Source organism: Phoenix dactylifera, chromosome 9 (genome assembly GCF_009389715.1).
Source record: "Phoenix dactylifera cultivar Barhee BC4 chromosome 9, palm_55x_up_171113_PBpolish2nd_filt_p, whole genome shotgun sequence".
NCBI classification, from domain to species: domain Eukaryota; kingdom Viridiplantae; phylum Streptophyta; class Magnoliopsida; order Arecales; family Arecaceae; genus Phoenix; species Phoenix dactylifera.
Window position 1 is genome coordinate 7,511,386 of NC_052400.1, and position 14,796 is coordinate 7,526,181.

Genomic DNA, 14,796 nt, shown 5'->3' on the forward strand with positions numbered 1-14,796 from the left:
GTGAGATGAGATTATGCAATAAATAATAGGAGTAAGTTGGGGGTGCATTTATCAAAAGTACTGTTTCAATTTAAGTAGGCAACATTTCATCACGTGCATTTTGACCTTTTAATAATTAGTATTATTATAAACTTGTTATTATCAGCTCGTTATTTAAAACCCTGCCGACTAATTCCAGGACGGTCCCCCGCGTGCCCAGCTCCAAATAAAAAAAGAAGAAGAAAAAGCGCGTTTCCAGTACCAACCGCAGAAGAATCGACCCCGGTCCGGTTGGCAGCCCTCTCCGAACGGCTCGGTCGAGAAGTCTAAAATGAATCACGGTCGAAACGGTCACCAGAAAATTTTCGGCTCGTGGTCTGAGGCCTCGGGTTCCTGTCGTCCCCCGGCTGACCACTCTTCCCAAAGTCGGCTTAACGGCATTCGACCTCTCCCCGCGTCTCCCTGTCTACCCCTTTCCTGAGCGGGAGACAGCGAGCGAGAGAGAGGCGAGAAATCCGGAGGCTTCGAGTGAGAGATCGGAGCGTTTTCTAGGGTTTTTTGGGAATTCCGGTGAGAAATCATCGAATTAGGCCTTGTTATCGTGTCCAATCGACGGATTCGGGTTCAGGAGGCGTTTGAGCGGTGGAATTCGTTCGGTTTGGGAGCGCGGATGAGTGATCTCCGGCGGTGGCCGTGAGATGGCGTCCATGGAGGTGACGAGGGGGAACGGCAGTAATGGAAGGGGGGAGAACTTCTCCTCTGTGTGCAGCGAGTCCGGCGCCGCCGCCACGAGGACCGTGGCCTCCACCGCTACCGTAGCCGCCGGGAGAGGTAGGGGTTTCGGGCCGGAGGAGATGGGGATCCGGTTTGTCCTCTTGTAGGATTCTTGCTCATGGATTCGTTTGCTACTTCTTCTCTGTTTCAGATGCGGAGGACGCGCTTTATACTGAGCTCTGGCTCGCGTGCGCTGGGCCTCTGGTGACGATTCCTCGGGAGACGGAGAGGGTCTTCTATTTCCCCCAAGGTCATTTAGAGCAGGTAGCTCCTTTTCCTCTCGAATTCCTCTAGTTTCTCCAGCTGAAGTCTTGATTTTTAGGGGATCCTCTCTTCGTATCCTCTTATTATTATTATTTTTTTTGGGGATTTTTCTTCTTCTACTAAATTCGAAGTCCTGGTTTCGTGTGGGGATGTAGGTGGAGGCTTCTACAAATCAGTTGGCCGACAAGCAGATGAAAATCTATGACCTGCCACCCAAAATCCTTTGCCGGGTGATCAACGTCCAGCTGAAGGTCCAACTTCTAATACACCCCCCCCCCCCCCCCCCCCCCCCCCCCCCCCCCCCCCCCTCTTTTTTGGAAGAGAATTAGGGTTTCTCAGGTTTTTTTTTTTTTTTGTCTCTCCTTTAATTGAGCTTTCTTATATCGTGTTGGACAGGCTGAGCCGGAGACGGATGAGGTCTTTGCTCAGGTGACGCTGCTCCCCGAGGCAAATGTAAGAGTTTGACATCTCAGTGCTTTCATAGACCATGTTTTGGCATCTTTTTGGGTTGGAGCTGTGGAAAAGAGGGTACTTTTGTGAAATTTTTTTCGTATCATGTGCTGTTTCTGTCAGCAAGATGAGAACGCAGTGGAGAAGGAGACTTTGCCACCTCCACCACCTAGGCCTCATGTGCACTCATTCTGCAAGACTTTGACTGCATCTGACACAAGCACCCACGGCGGGTTCTCTGTTTTAAGGAGGCATGCAGACGAATGCCTCCCTCCATTGGTGAGGATGTGAAAACTTTGCTGCAGTCCTTTACTTTTGTTGTTTCTTAATTAAGCTTTCTTTTTTGTGTTAGGTCTTTTCAAAGTTGTTTGATTTGTTCTATTCTTTATCTTTTTCCATTAGGATATGCGCTTGCAACCTCCAACACAGGAGCTGTTGGCAAAGGATTTGCATGGGGTTGAATGGCGCTTCCGCCACATCTTTCGTGGTAATTACTATTGTCACTTAAGTCTTTAAAATTCTGGCTATTTAGTGTGTTGGAGTGTGATTGAGATACCTTTTAGCGTGGGGGTGCTTTGGGATATAATATGTGTGTCACCATGCTTTTCTAGAGATTTTCCCCAAGATTTCGGGGATCAACCATTTCCTTAGGTTGTGGGGACATGTTATTATGATATTGGAGACAAGACATCAATACGGGTTCATGTAAGAACATTTCTTTTGTTGAAATATTAAGAGTCATGGAGCTACAGCAATTTCATGGTGATATTTTATTATGGTAATAGAGTGCGAATGCACGGTTTGAGTGCTGACCTTGCATGAGCTGGTAAATGGCTGAGTCAAGCTGTTTGGTTTTAAGGAAAGCCTTGTCACATTCCTTTTTGTTAAAATTGTCATGCTGTTATGCTACATAGACTACTTAAATCTTATCGGTTAGTTTCCTTTTTTACTTAATCATGACTGAGGTGCATATAATCTTAGGTCAACCAAGAAGACATCTGCTTCAGAGTGGATGGAGTGTCTTTGTTAGTTCCAAAAGGCTCGTTGCTGGGGATGCTTTTATCTTTCTAAGGTAACCTATTGTTCTCATATGTGAATGTCGATGACAACATCTTATAATTGGTCATAAATTTGGCACTGAATTGTTTGTGTTGCTCTTAGGGGAGAATATGGGGAACTACGTGTCGGGGTGAGGAGGGCTATGAGACAACAAGCAAATGTTCCATCTTCAGTCATATCTAGCCACAGTATGCACCTTGGTGTGCTTGCTACAGCGTGGCATGCTGTAACAACTGGAACCATGTTCACTGTTTACTACAAACCAAGGTGTGATCTGTATGCTTCATCTGCTTTGTATGTTATGTTGATTCTAATATGGAAAACAAATTGTGTCGCTGCTAAATATTGAATGACAAAATGGACATTTATCTGTGAGTTTGAATTTCATTAACATTATCCTTGTCATTGTTATCATTGGTGTTTCAACTGATGACTGAGTCCCACAAAACAGGACAAGCCCATCTGAGTTCATTATTCCTTATGATCAATACATGGAATCTCTCAAGAACATCTATTCTATAGGGATGAGATTCAAGATGAGGTTTGAAGGTGAAGAGGCCCCAGAGCAGAGGTATCATCACTTTTTGTACCCTGGCAGTTGATGCCACTGAACTTATGTTATGTCTTCCAAGTTACTGGAGCTTTTGATCATTTATCTCTTAGCTAATTTCTGCATCTCTGTCTGACAGATTTACTGGCACCATAGTTGGCATAGGAGATGTTGACTCCAGCAGCTGGCCTGGATCAAAATGGAGATGCCTCAAGGTAATATCAAAAACCATATTCTTCATATCTCAGACTTCTCAAGCATGTTAATATGGATGATTCTTTTGGAATTTTAGGTGCGGTGGGATGAGACCTCATTTGTTCCTCGTCCAGAGAGAGTTTCTCCTTGGAACATAGAACCTGCTCTGGCTCCTCCATTGAACCCCCTTCCAACACCTAGGACAAAAAGGCCTCGACCAAATGCCATGCCCTCCTCACCTGATTCATCTGTTCTTACAAAGGAAGGTGACAACATAATTATTGAAACTTAAGTTATAAATCAAAATAATTGACTCCCGATGATTATTCTATTGTCTTATTGTTGATGCAACATTTTTTTAATGCTAATATTTTTAGGTGCAAACAAAGTCACTGCAGACCCTTCGCAAGTTCATGGAGTTCCAAGGGTCTTGCAAGGCCAAGAAAACATGACCTTGAGAAGTAACTTAAGTGACAGTAATGATTCAGACACTGTTCAGAAGCCCCTCATGTGGCCTTCATCCCTTGACGAAGACAAAAATGATGATTCTTATCAGAGAAGGTTGGGTTCAGACAACTGGATGCAAATTAATAGGCATGAACCTACCTACAAGGACATGCTATCTGGATTTCGACCTTTTGGTGACATGCGTGGATGTGGTAAACATTTTATTGAACAAATGTCAACTGGTACAAATCGATTGAAGAACTATTTTCAAGACCAGGAAGGCAATGTTAACTTGCTTTTGGACCAGTATTCTTTGATGCCTTCAAACCCTACCTTCAATATGGAGTCAACACTAAGAATGCCAACACATTCTGGCGATTTACCGTATCAGAAAGCTCAAAATGTTACATATGGTGGATTGGAAGATTATTGTCTAGTGCAAGGTCGTAGGGTCGAACAAAATCTTCCAAATTGGCCAGCTCATCTGCAGTCAACTTCGCAAAGTGAAAACTTTGCACGTCAGAGGGTGGTTAAACCTCAACCTTCGGTAGCAGCCCAGAATGAAATAACAAGACCTAAAGAAAGTGGCAATTGCAAGCTCTTTGGTTTTCATCTCAACAGCACTTCTGCTCCATCTGACCATGTAATGAGATCTGAACATTCAACGCCTCAGCCGAATGCCACCAATGACAGTGTGTCACATACTCAACCTACAGTAGCACAGAACCAATCTCAAGCTTTAGAAGGTGACCGCCATTCTAAGTTGCCCAGTGGTACAAAATTAGTCACTACTGCTCCAGCAGCAACTGAGCATGAGATGTATCATCAGCATTGCCCGCAGACTGCTAAAGAAGTTCAGAGCAAGCTTCAGGGCGGCTCAAGTAGGAGCTGCACAAAGGTTTTCTCTCATTATTTATGCTTTATTCAAACCAAATGCATATCTTTCTATGTTTGTATATATTATATTTGCATTTATATATTTCACTGTTGTGCTTCTTTTGGTGTTATTTTTTAATGGATGACATACAACTTTGGTGAAAGACTGTTGGTAGAAGTTGGATATTACATTTTTTATCTAAATATTACAAACTATGAGATGATGATTATCATGCTTTTTTTCTACTCAAGTACAATGCTCCTTGTTTCTTACAAAAGAAGTCCCTACTTTCTTCACTTAGATTTTTTGTGCCATTTGTTATGTTCTTTTTTCTTTTTTGTTAATTCTGTTAACCTATTTGTCAGTATATTTTTATCCATTATCAACACTTCCACTTCAATTTGGCATTCATGTGAGCATTGATCATCTGTCAAAATTTTAGAAAATTATCTGGTAGCTTTTGATATCCTAAAAGCTGTATTCTTTCCCTGCTTATTTTCTTCTGGTTTAAGAATCTTGGGATTAATCTGCTTTACCTCTATGATAAACAAACTGACAAATTTCATTCCAGGTCCACAAACAAGGAATTGCACTTGGAAGGTCTGTGGATCTTGCAAAGTTCAATTGCTATGATGAACTGATTGCAGAATTAGATCAGATGTTCGAATTTGAGGGTGAATTGATGGCTCCAAACAAAAATTGGCTGATTGTATATACTGATGATGAGGGTGATATGATGCTTGTGGGAGATGACCCCTGGCTGTAAGCACTCATCTTGTTTCACGTTTAATTAGTTATAAAAGATTAGTGCATGTCTCGAGGACTCATGTACATAATGCTAACTGGAGTATTCTTGTGTAAGCAGAGAATTCTGTAGTATGGCCCGCAAGATTTATATATACACAAGAGACGAGGTTCAGAACATGAATCCAGGAACCCTAAACCCAAGAGTTGAAGGGATTGCAACGGTTATGGGAGGAAATACAGCTGCAAAAGGAAAAAAAGACCCTTTGCCTGCATCAACAGCTAACCCAGAGAACTGACACAGCTACCTCCTGGAATTGGTAGGTAAGTGCTTCATTTTCCTTTTTCTTTTTTCTTTTCCCTTCTTTACACTGCTCATCTTCTCCATCTCCTTTGCCAAAGTGTTTGGTGGTAATGAGATCCTTCTGAAAAAGATGCACAATGAACTCTATTCATTATTCATAACTAGAAAAATGCATTTTTACATGTAATTCTCAGGAAACTTAATCCTCTTGCTATGTTAAACCGAAATCAGGATCTTTTCTCAGGGACATGTCTTTCAAATTATATAGCTGATTTTGGCTGTTTCAAGATTCTGTTTGAAGATTACAGAATTAAAGCAAGTAATGAATTAGAAACTTAGGTAGAAATGCTATAATCAGCAAGATTTTCTCTGCAGCCATTTGTTTTCTTTTTGTTCTTTTTGGAAGATTTTGTTCTTTACGCACATCTAATATATAAAATTTATTGTTAAGCCAAAACTCCTGACTGCCGCATCATTTATGAGGCTCCATGTTGGTCATCTGTCCCCATGCCGCTATAACTGTTACCATCAAAAAATAAATGCACATCATTTACTAAAGTTTTTCACTGTGGGAGACGAACAAAAGAGGTGCACCTCCCAAATTTTGAAGTTTATCTATCAAATTACATGAATAGTAAAAAATCTTCAATCAGATTGGAGGATCACAATAATGCATACTATTTCTCATATGCATTACATGTGCCACACTCTAGGCTGATGATGATGATAGGGCACATGGAAACAGATTCTTCTGTTATTTGTATCTTTCCTTTGAGAGATTAAACAGAAAGGGACTCATCTTTTTATCCTTCTTTTGTCTTTTTGTAGGTTTTTGAAGCAGAGGTCAGGGAAAGAGAAGGATTCATGGAAAGCTTTTTCTTTGGTGGGGTCTAGCCGAATTACTTTATGTCACGAGTAAGCCCTATGCTATCTTAGGCTAGGAGCCTTCTTTATCTATTATAGTTTTGAATGTGTTGTAATTTTCGCCCTCGAGAGTTGTCTGTATGTTTTCTCCTTGCCTCGTACTGTTTAAAAAGATAAAGCAGCCACCCTTATTTCCTGATCTGCCTTGTAGATATCTCCTTTCAGTTGTCTCATTGTTAATTTTATTCTGTTGACCTAATGGTTCCTTGTCCTTAATTCAGACTGCAGAGATCTTGTTACACGCACCTTATGTATCTTCTTTTCTCCAACACTTGCCTCATAATTCAAAAATTTAGTAGTGATATGGAAACGCACAGCTATTAGATAATGTGTTGCATTGTTGTCTTTGCGTACATCTGCCTGTCTTGACCTCTTTTCTGAATGCTGTTCCTTGTGTTACTGGCAACAAGGCTTTGTTTGCCAGCAGAATGTCTTCTTAATGGTGAATTTGATTTTAGAATTTGCACAGGGAAATGGTTAAATAGAAGATTATGTGAACCGAACCGACTCGATATAAACAGTACTCCATGCACCCACATTTTAACAGCTAAACACATCGTCCTGTCACTGACTCGCTGACTTGTAGGTGTGGAGTTGGTGTTTTGAGATGTTGGCTTCTGAGTTAGCTCACTGGTGTAGTTACAGTGGAATCACAGAATCTCTGCTGGACATGACGAATGTTTGAGATCGTGATTTAGAATTCAATATTTGTGATCAGATGGTTATGCACAAGAATTAACTTGGTCAAAACAACTCAGAAACGTGGATCAAGTTATAAACCTATTTTGACTGGAAACATATTATGGTTTTGCATCAATCCTGATACCCTTAAACCGCCAAGTTGGAGAGAGGATTCTAAGTTCCAATGACCAAAAGGAAGGCGAGATTGGTGATGTTCCAGAAGGAAAATGAATCAAAGTGGACGTGGAAAGTTCTCTGGGCTTATAAACTTTGGCTTTTGGCAAATTAGTATTCTACCATCCCTATTTATCATATGAACTCCTGTGTGTGACACTAATCTGCTCATGCGGTGTGTGAGGGAATATATGGTTCGCTTGTAATGGTCTCCACCTTATATTATAAAACGAATGATTCATGTTAACTGATGTTTTGAACTACTTGATATTAAGAGTTTTCTGTGTACTAGGTTTAGCAAATTTTTTCCCTACCTATTAACTTTTTTATAATAGAGTAATATGTGTTTGTTGGATAGGAAAGCATTGGCATTTAAATGTTATTCTATAATCTTCATTGTCCTTTTCTAAGGCACCCATCATCCAATCATCAATTGGGTTCTTTAATAATTTATTGTTAAGAGATATTAGGATTACAATTCTCATTTACGGTTGCATCTTTATGAAAAGCTTGTCATAATAATGAAAAAAAGGTATTTAGTTTTTTGTGCATTAAGAAAATTCACATATTTGTATATATTCCATTAAAGACAATCCAGATTTGATCAGGGCCTGATGGAGTGAATGTTTGATCCTATGGTAATTCAAATCTTTCTTAATTGGGGGCAAGAGGTACTTTATTTTCTCCATTTATTTATAACACGGTACACCGCTATTGTGTCAAAGTATAACTTTTTGAGGGTGGGAAATGGGGGAATAAAATGTTAAGAGAGGAGCTAAAACTGAAAAAGCCTTCGTGTCATGCTTTGTCCAAATCCCTTGGACAGCCAGCCATGATACTGTATTAAAGTTCAAATTTTGTGGCCTACTTACTATGTACAAACATCAAAGCAAAACTGATTCACCAACCGAAATTGCAAAACGCGAGCGACCTAGGATCAAAATCAGACAAGTTTTGTCCAACCCTTATGACATGATTTCGGCCGATCTGATCCATGCCGATTAAGTTTCGACTTGGATTTTTAAGGATCATGGCTAAATTTCATGATTGAAGTGTTGTTTGGGCATCCATGGAAAGGTTATGATGTGCCTAGAATGTTGAATCTCAAAAGTCTTTATCACTCATTGCCCATATCCTCATTGACCTAAATTTCAACAGGTACCTTTTATGCATCAGGACACATGGGTGCAAAAGAAAGGCAAGCACAGCCACAGTGCATAAAGGGCTCTTTATATGATAGGGCAAACAGTTCAACATGATTGTAGAGGAATATGGTGGGAGGACTTGCAGCTGAGGCTCCGACGTAGGCAGGAATCCTGAGGAGGGCCCCTTATATTAGAGAAGGGCATTGATTTATGGTCCTTTTTCTTATGTAGCAATATGGCCCTCTAATCAACAGTAGAAGCTGCGGAAAGCTGCTTTCTTTTTTGGTTGGCTGTAGCAACAGCAAGGCATCAAGCATTGGACCTTTTTTTTCTCCTTTTCTTTTCTTTGGGTTTCCATTGGTCCTTGATGAATCTTTTTACCATTATTTATGCTTTATAGATCGTGGACCAGGATGCGGACTTATGTTCGACATTCTTGTTCTTAGACCTAAAAAAATAGAGGGGAAAGTTAGGGGTCCACTACAATGATGCCTAATTAAGGGATGACTTAGTTTGTCTAATTTCAAACTGGTGCTAACCCATCTATACTGCAAGGGCCCCACCTGGCATTCGTTTTATCTCCATTTTGGGAACCGGATTGCCGAGTCCTCCCACACTTGTCTCGTTTGAGAGTTTGAACAGCTTCACATTTTGGATAGGTGAGGATGATCTTGCTTCGAGTGTATTTTCTCTGGACATCCTGTCTGACTTAGGCTTCATTTGCAAAGCTTTTGATTTCAAAATCCATTTCGTCGTCCAGTAGCTACAACAGTCTTTTTGATCGGTACCGTAGTAGCTCTTTGGTTAGGTATTGGAGCAACATTACCTATTGATAAATCCCTAACTTTAGGTCTTTTGCAATTTGATAGGCTAGAAAATACTTTCTGGCCCTCCTAGCACTTTTGGATGGTATAGTGATGTTTGATAAAAAAATCGAGAAGTTGTTTTAGCTTTTCTAAAAAACTAAAAAGTCTATTTGAGAAAAGCTATAGTTTGAAGCTTCTTTCCAAAAGTTCTTTCTAGCCAATTTTGAAAAGTTGTTTTGATTTTAATAAAATTTTTCTGATGATCAAAATGCCCAACAACAAAGCTCATGATTATATCTTATATTATATCATATCTTAATATTAATATACTATAAATATAATATAATATAATAATAATAAATTAATAAAATAAAATAAAATAAAATATTATATTATTACAATATAATAGTATAATATATTATATTATTATCTTAATACATAATTATAATATAGTATATTCTTATATTATATTATAGGCATAATATAACATATTATTACAATCATAATATTATATTATAATATTAATAATACAACAAGATATTATATTAGATTATATTATATTACATTCTATTATATGATTATATTATTATAATGTAAATATATAATATAGTATAATATAATCTATTATATTGTAATCTACTGTTAGACAAGATTCTAATCCATTATATTATATTATTATATTAAAATATTATTTTATAATTTTATATTATATATTATCATAATTATAAAAATATTATATTGCATTGTAGTAATATTGTACTATTAATAATACATTATCATATCATATCATATCATATTATGTTATATTATTATGCTATAGTATTCAATATTATGTTATATTATTATGCTATAGTATTCAATATTATGTTATACTACATTATGATAATATTATACAAAATAATAATATTTTATTATATAATAATATAATGTTATATTGTATTATATTCTACTCTTCAATACTTTGCTATATCCTTTATTGTTATTTTATCATACCAAAAGCATTTTCTCATTTTGGTTACTAAATATATATTAAAGCTTCACAATACTTTAGAAATATGATTACTAAATAGAAAATAGCTTTTTATAAAAACTTTACTTCTAAAAGCTCTACTGCTCATAACAATCTCAAATAAGGCCTTTCTCCAAGCCGTTGCTTTTGCAATTTCACTTCTTTTCTTTTTTTGTCCCCCTCTTGTTTTCTTCTCTAGTAAATGCGAATGCTAAGAAAAATATACTTTGCGAGTTTTTTAGACCTCCAGGCAAAAAAGATTTTTGTTCATGCCTTGGGATATCTAATATCAGGTTTAGCTATTTGCAATGAGTTTCTCTCCCTTTTATCTTGAAAGAATAAAAATGAAGGGGAAATGGCTATGCCTATGGTGATAAGGACACAGGGTGCTAAGGAAATGGTTTGATTGGTATGTGAACAATGCTGCATCTCTAGGGAAATAATTGGTGCAATGCATAGAGGGTTTTGTTAGAATCTACTTCATTCCCCTGGATCATTAATAAGTATTTGAATGTAAACTAAAGGACATTTTGGATGTTTGATCATTTTAGCCAGTGATATGCATTTGCTCAAGCTACTATATTTTAAGGATTATTTGAAGTCATGTAGATGGATCTAAAATACAACTTGAGTTGCAAGTAGTTGAGTTGCAAAAGCTCAATCTCTCATTTTCTGAAGAAAGGAATGGGGACCGGTGGAGATGAGAGGGGGAGGATGATATGAAGAGAGAAGAGGGAGAGGATGAGAGGCAGAAGGAGATGGAGAGAGGAGAGGCGGAACTCTCCAAGGCTGACTTTTGGCCCTGGGGTAGGAAAGATGGATTGAGGTTGAGGGGGGAGAGTGGGAAGGAGAAGAGATGGGGGTGAGGAAGACTGACACAAGGAAGGAGAGGAGAGGTGGAGTGGCCATATAACGAGCCCAAGCCTCTAGGCTCTAGCATTGTTTGGGAGAGGGGGCAAAGGGGGTGCCTAAGATGTGAGAGGCCAGAGTGGAGGCATGACTGGTGGAGGGGAGGTTGGTGAAAGGGGCACAAAGTTGGGGGTGATGAGGGGCACAAAGGCCTTGAGAGATGTCGAAAGGCATAAAGGAGTCAGAAGAGATCAAAGGGGAGTAGAGTTGAGAAGCATGAGATCACGAAGCCTAGGGCTCAAGTCACGAGCTTGCAATTCATCTTGCAACTGATCTACTTGCAATTCGAGCTATGACAAAAAAGTTTTGAGTTGTAGGTGAATTGCAGTTTGACTTAAAGTCTACAGTCCAGTTGTGGGTCTTGAAATAAGGGGGCTCACTTGCCCCACAACTAGACTTATAGTGCTAATTGGCTTCCAACACGCGAAATAACCTCTTAGCAATATAAGAATTGCATGGAGGAGAGATTGGAGAGACTACAAGTAGACAATAGGATTCCTTAACTATTATTCTTGGATAATGCATTTATTAAAACATGTTCCATCTTATCCTAAATTTTAGGAATAATGTATTCGATAACCACTTGCACATCTTAAGCCTCTTTCTAATCCATCATTTCTTTAGCAGTTTTTTTTCAGGTATATAAGTTGTTAGATATGGTGGAATTTGAGGACTATCAGAGTAATTGTCATAGAATTGTGGGATCTTTGTTCAAGATCTTTTCACATAATTATATATGTATATAGGTATGAGAAATTACCTTCCAGTATTGATGATTTAGAGTTGATTGATATCTTCCATCTAGAGAAAGATACTGCAAATGAATACAATTTTCTAAAAATTACTATCCTCAGCCACTTTAATCCACATGCCTATTTTCTGAGGCTTTGCTAGCCTTGAAGCTTCAACCACAGGCCAAGCAGATGCTATGCTAGAACTTATCTAACAAGATTTTCCTCTCTCTCTCTCTCTCTTTCTCTCTCTCTCTCTCTCTCTCTCTCTCTCTCTCTCTTCTGCTCTTCTCGGAGAAGAAAAACCCTCAACTTTCATGCACCTCTCTGTTTGAATTTATTTGTGTTTGCCTTGATATCTTAGGATGCCTCCTATTCTTAGAGGAGGCAAAGTTCTAGGTCCTGTTTGGATGCCACAACTATAGTGTCCTAGTTGGACTTCAATAAGGGATCTTGGCCTCAGGTGGCCACCCCCTTCTACATGCCACACTCCTAAGAGGAGTGAGCCATCTAAATGGTGCAAATAAAGGAAAAGAGGTTGTGGCAACGTTTCTTGTTTCCCGCCCACCGCTTGGATATGATCCTAGTCTAGTCTTTCTTGACCCAACATAGCCTAAATGCTACTTTTTTGCTATTTCTTGAGCTCAGTCGCTTCTCCAATAATATTTGCATCTTTTTTGATCTAATGTATAAGAGAATAACTATGGGAATCTCATTTTTAGTTGACTTGGAGATAGATGGCACAATGGATTATTAAGATAAGTTAACTCTAGTTTACACTCACCAATAATCCACTTCTTTAGTTCTAGTTTATTCACATGTAAGTATATGGTTTAATATGGGGATATTGATGCTTATATCACATTACCAAACTCCTGGTGAGTAGGATGAGACTAGTTAGTCTCTCCATTCCTCTACAAGTTTTATCTTGTAATATGGTCACATATTATTTCAGTATCCTTATATAAGAATTGAGTACTGTATTGTCAAATCCTTAGTCATATAATGTCAAGGTCTATTAGAATTATGGACCATGCCAAACATTCACTAAAAGAACTATTTGCACGAATCCTTTGAAAATAATTAATTATTAATTAAATAATTTTGTCACACTAATTATTTTTGAAAATATTTTAAGTTACTATCTAGGTCTCAAGTCTTATGTGTCTAACCATGTCTCTATTTTAATATGAACACCATGCATATGAGGTTTTCATGTCTTGCTGCTTTTTCCATCCCATTCCGAATGAGCCAAAGAACTTAAGATTTTTGGGAAGCTCAGTTGATCGAGGTATAGGACGGCTTGCCAAGCTTGATTGGGCAAGGACTGGATACATGCGCAGGCATGTCACCGACATTGGTCTAGCCGGAAAAGATGTGGGTCGAATGGAGGATGGAGAGTAGGGCATGCATTCAGATGCCTTGACCTTTAAGAACTGTCGTCACTGTCAGACTACCATTGAAAAGAGATAGAGATGGATGGGAGTGTAGCACTGGGCTATAGTGGAAAGGGTGTAGCACTAGGCTATGGTAGGATATAGCATTGGGCCACAATAAGAGTGTAGTGCTAGATTATGGTAGAAAGCCAAGTTATGCCTACTTTTAGAATAAATTACCAAGATAAGTTATTAAAAGATAAATTGATTAGATTGATTGTCGAAGAGTTTTTTATAGAGTACAATTCCACTTATTTATTAATACATAATAATTATCCATAAATACAATAACTATCCACTCTAACGGTTACTCTTACATCTAAGCTCCACTACTGGTGGTTCTATTAACTGTCGCTAGTTATCTTTTACTATGCATGTTCGTTAGCATATTTTCTTTACAATTGTTCGGTCGATAATCATATATTTTCAGTCTATGACTTAGTTTTGCACTTGAGACTATTCTCGAGTTCACTTCAATTACTTTGGCTTACTTTTGTGTATTAGATTAATCACGGCCAAGTTCTAGGCTTTCGGCCTATTCTTGACCAAACTCTCCTCTTTTAATCTATACCTCCACACTTGGTGAAATTTGTCGTTGTTAGACCCTCTAATTTAGCAAGAGTCATGTGAGTCTTCCCAGCTCTAGGTTCATTACACCTAATCTACATTTTGCTTGCTCTCTGTCGCCGACTAGATAGTTGAGATAGGGTGTAAATAATGCCCCTAATCACGTTAGCCGATGATCAAGAGGCCGACGGGATGTCTATTATCATTCTCTTAGTATCTATGGAGTTACAATCCCAATTTACTGATCGATTATTCTTTCCTCTTTATCGAAGCACCGTTTTAGTAATCTGCTGATATCTTTTCAATTTTTCCTAAGCTCAATACTTCTGCCATATTTTCTTTCATGGAATACTCCCATATACTGAAATAGCCTGCATGTCGCTCGAAGGATCCTCCACATCTATAGAGACCTATTTTTAACTTCCACATTAATGGGGATCTTGATTTTTCTTCTAATAAAGCATGCTTCTACTCTATAAATAGGTCTTGCATTTTTCTCTTTAATGCTCACCTCTTTTCTTCTTTCTGACTATCCTCGTGCCTCTTGATCTTCTTAGAGTGAGACTGAATGTTGCCTGGGCAATCCATTTATTTTGATCAATCTATTTTTCATTAGTTTGCTAAACCAGCATGCCATCATAAATCAGGACATCACCACAAATAGCTTTGTTGTTGGATTGGAATAATGTGATCACAAGATTGCTGTCAGGTTAAGGACTTATGAATTGGCAAATTGTTATTTTCCCAACTGGCCTTCAGCTTTTCAAGAAC

At 38.3% G+C, this 14,796-nt stretch overlaps 1 protein-coding gene across 4 annotated transcripts; it reads left to right on the top strand.

Moving 5' to 3' along the window:
* Positions 1–318: 318 nt before the first annotated feature.
* Positions 319–8,910, top strand: LOC103696958 (auxin response factor 2A-like). 4 transcript variants are annotated; one of them, XR_005513266.1, is made up of 16 exons: positions 320–810; positions 905–1,017; positions 1,173–1,268; positions 1,414–1,470; positions 1,591–1,746; positions 1,870–1,954; positions 2,449–2,539; positions 2,629–2,793; positions 2,978–3,097; positions 3,216–3,291; positions 3,369–3,537; positions 3,649–4,616; positions 5,167–5,357; positions 5,461–5,663; positions 6,472–6,558; positions 8,581–8,910. XR_005513266.1 is itself a non-coding variant. In XM_008778705.3 (15 exons), exons 1-14 carry the CDS (start codon positions 678–680, stop codon positions 5,636–5,638), a joined length of 2,598 nt encoding a protein of 865 aa, XP_008776927.2. In that variant the 5' UTR covers positions 319–677; the 3' UTR covers positions 5,639–5,659; positions 6,472–6,895. The 4 variants fall into 4 exon arrangements, 2 of the variants coding, with proteins under 2 accessions (XP_008776927.2, XP_008776920.2); XR_005513265.1 differs by lacking the exon at positions 8,581–8,910 and adding an exon at positions 7,154–7,669; XM_008778705.3 differs by lacking the exon at positions 8,581–8,910 and having other exon boundaries at positions 319–810; positions 5,461–5,659; positions 6,472–6,895.
* Positions 8,911–14,796: the final 5,886 nt, after the last annotated feature.

Bases quoted from the DNA above. Each gene is read 5' to 3' on its own strand.
- LOC103696958 (XM_008778705.3), top strand. From the start codon at position 678: ATGGCGTCCATGGAGGTGACGAGGGGGAACGGCAGTAATGGAAGGGGG. The intron at 811-904 runs GTAGGGGTTTCG...TCTCTGTTTCAG, and splicing joins TACCGTAGCCGCCGGGAGAG to ATGCGGAGGACGCGCTTTAT. The intron at 2,540-2,628 runs GTAACCTATTGT...TGTTGCTCTTAG, and splicing joins GATGCTTTTATCTTTCTAAG to GGGAGAATATGGGGAACTAC.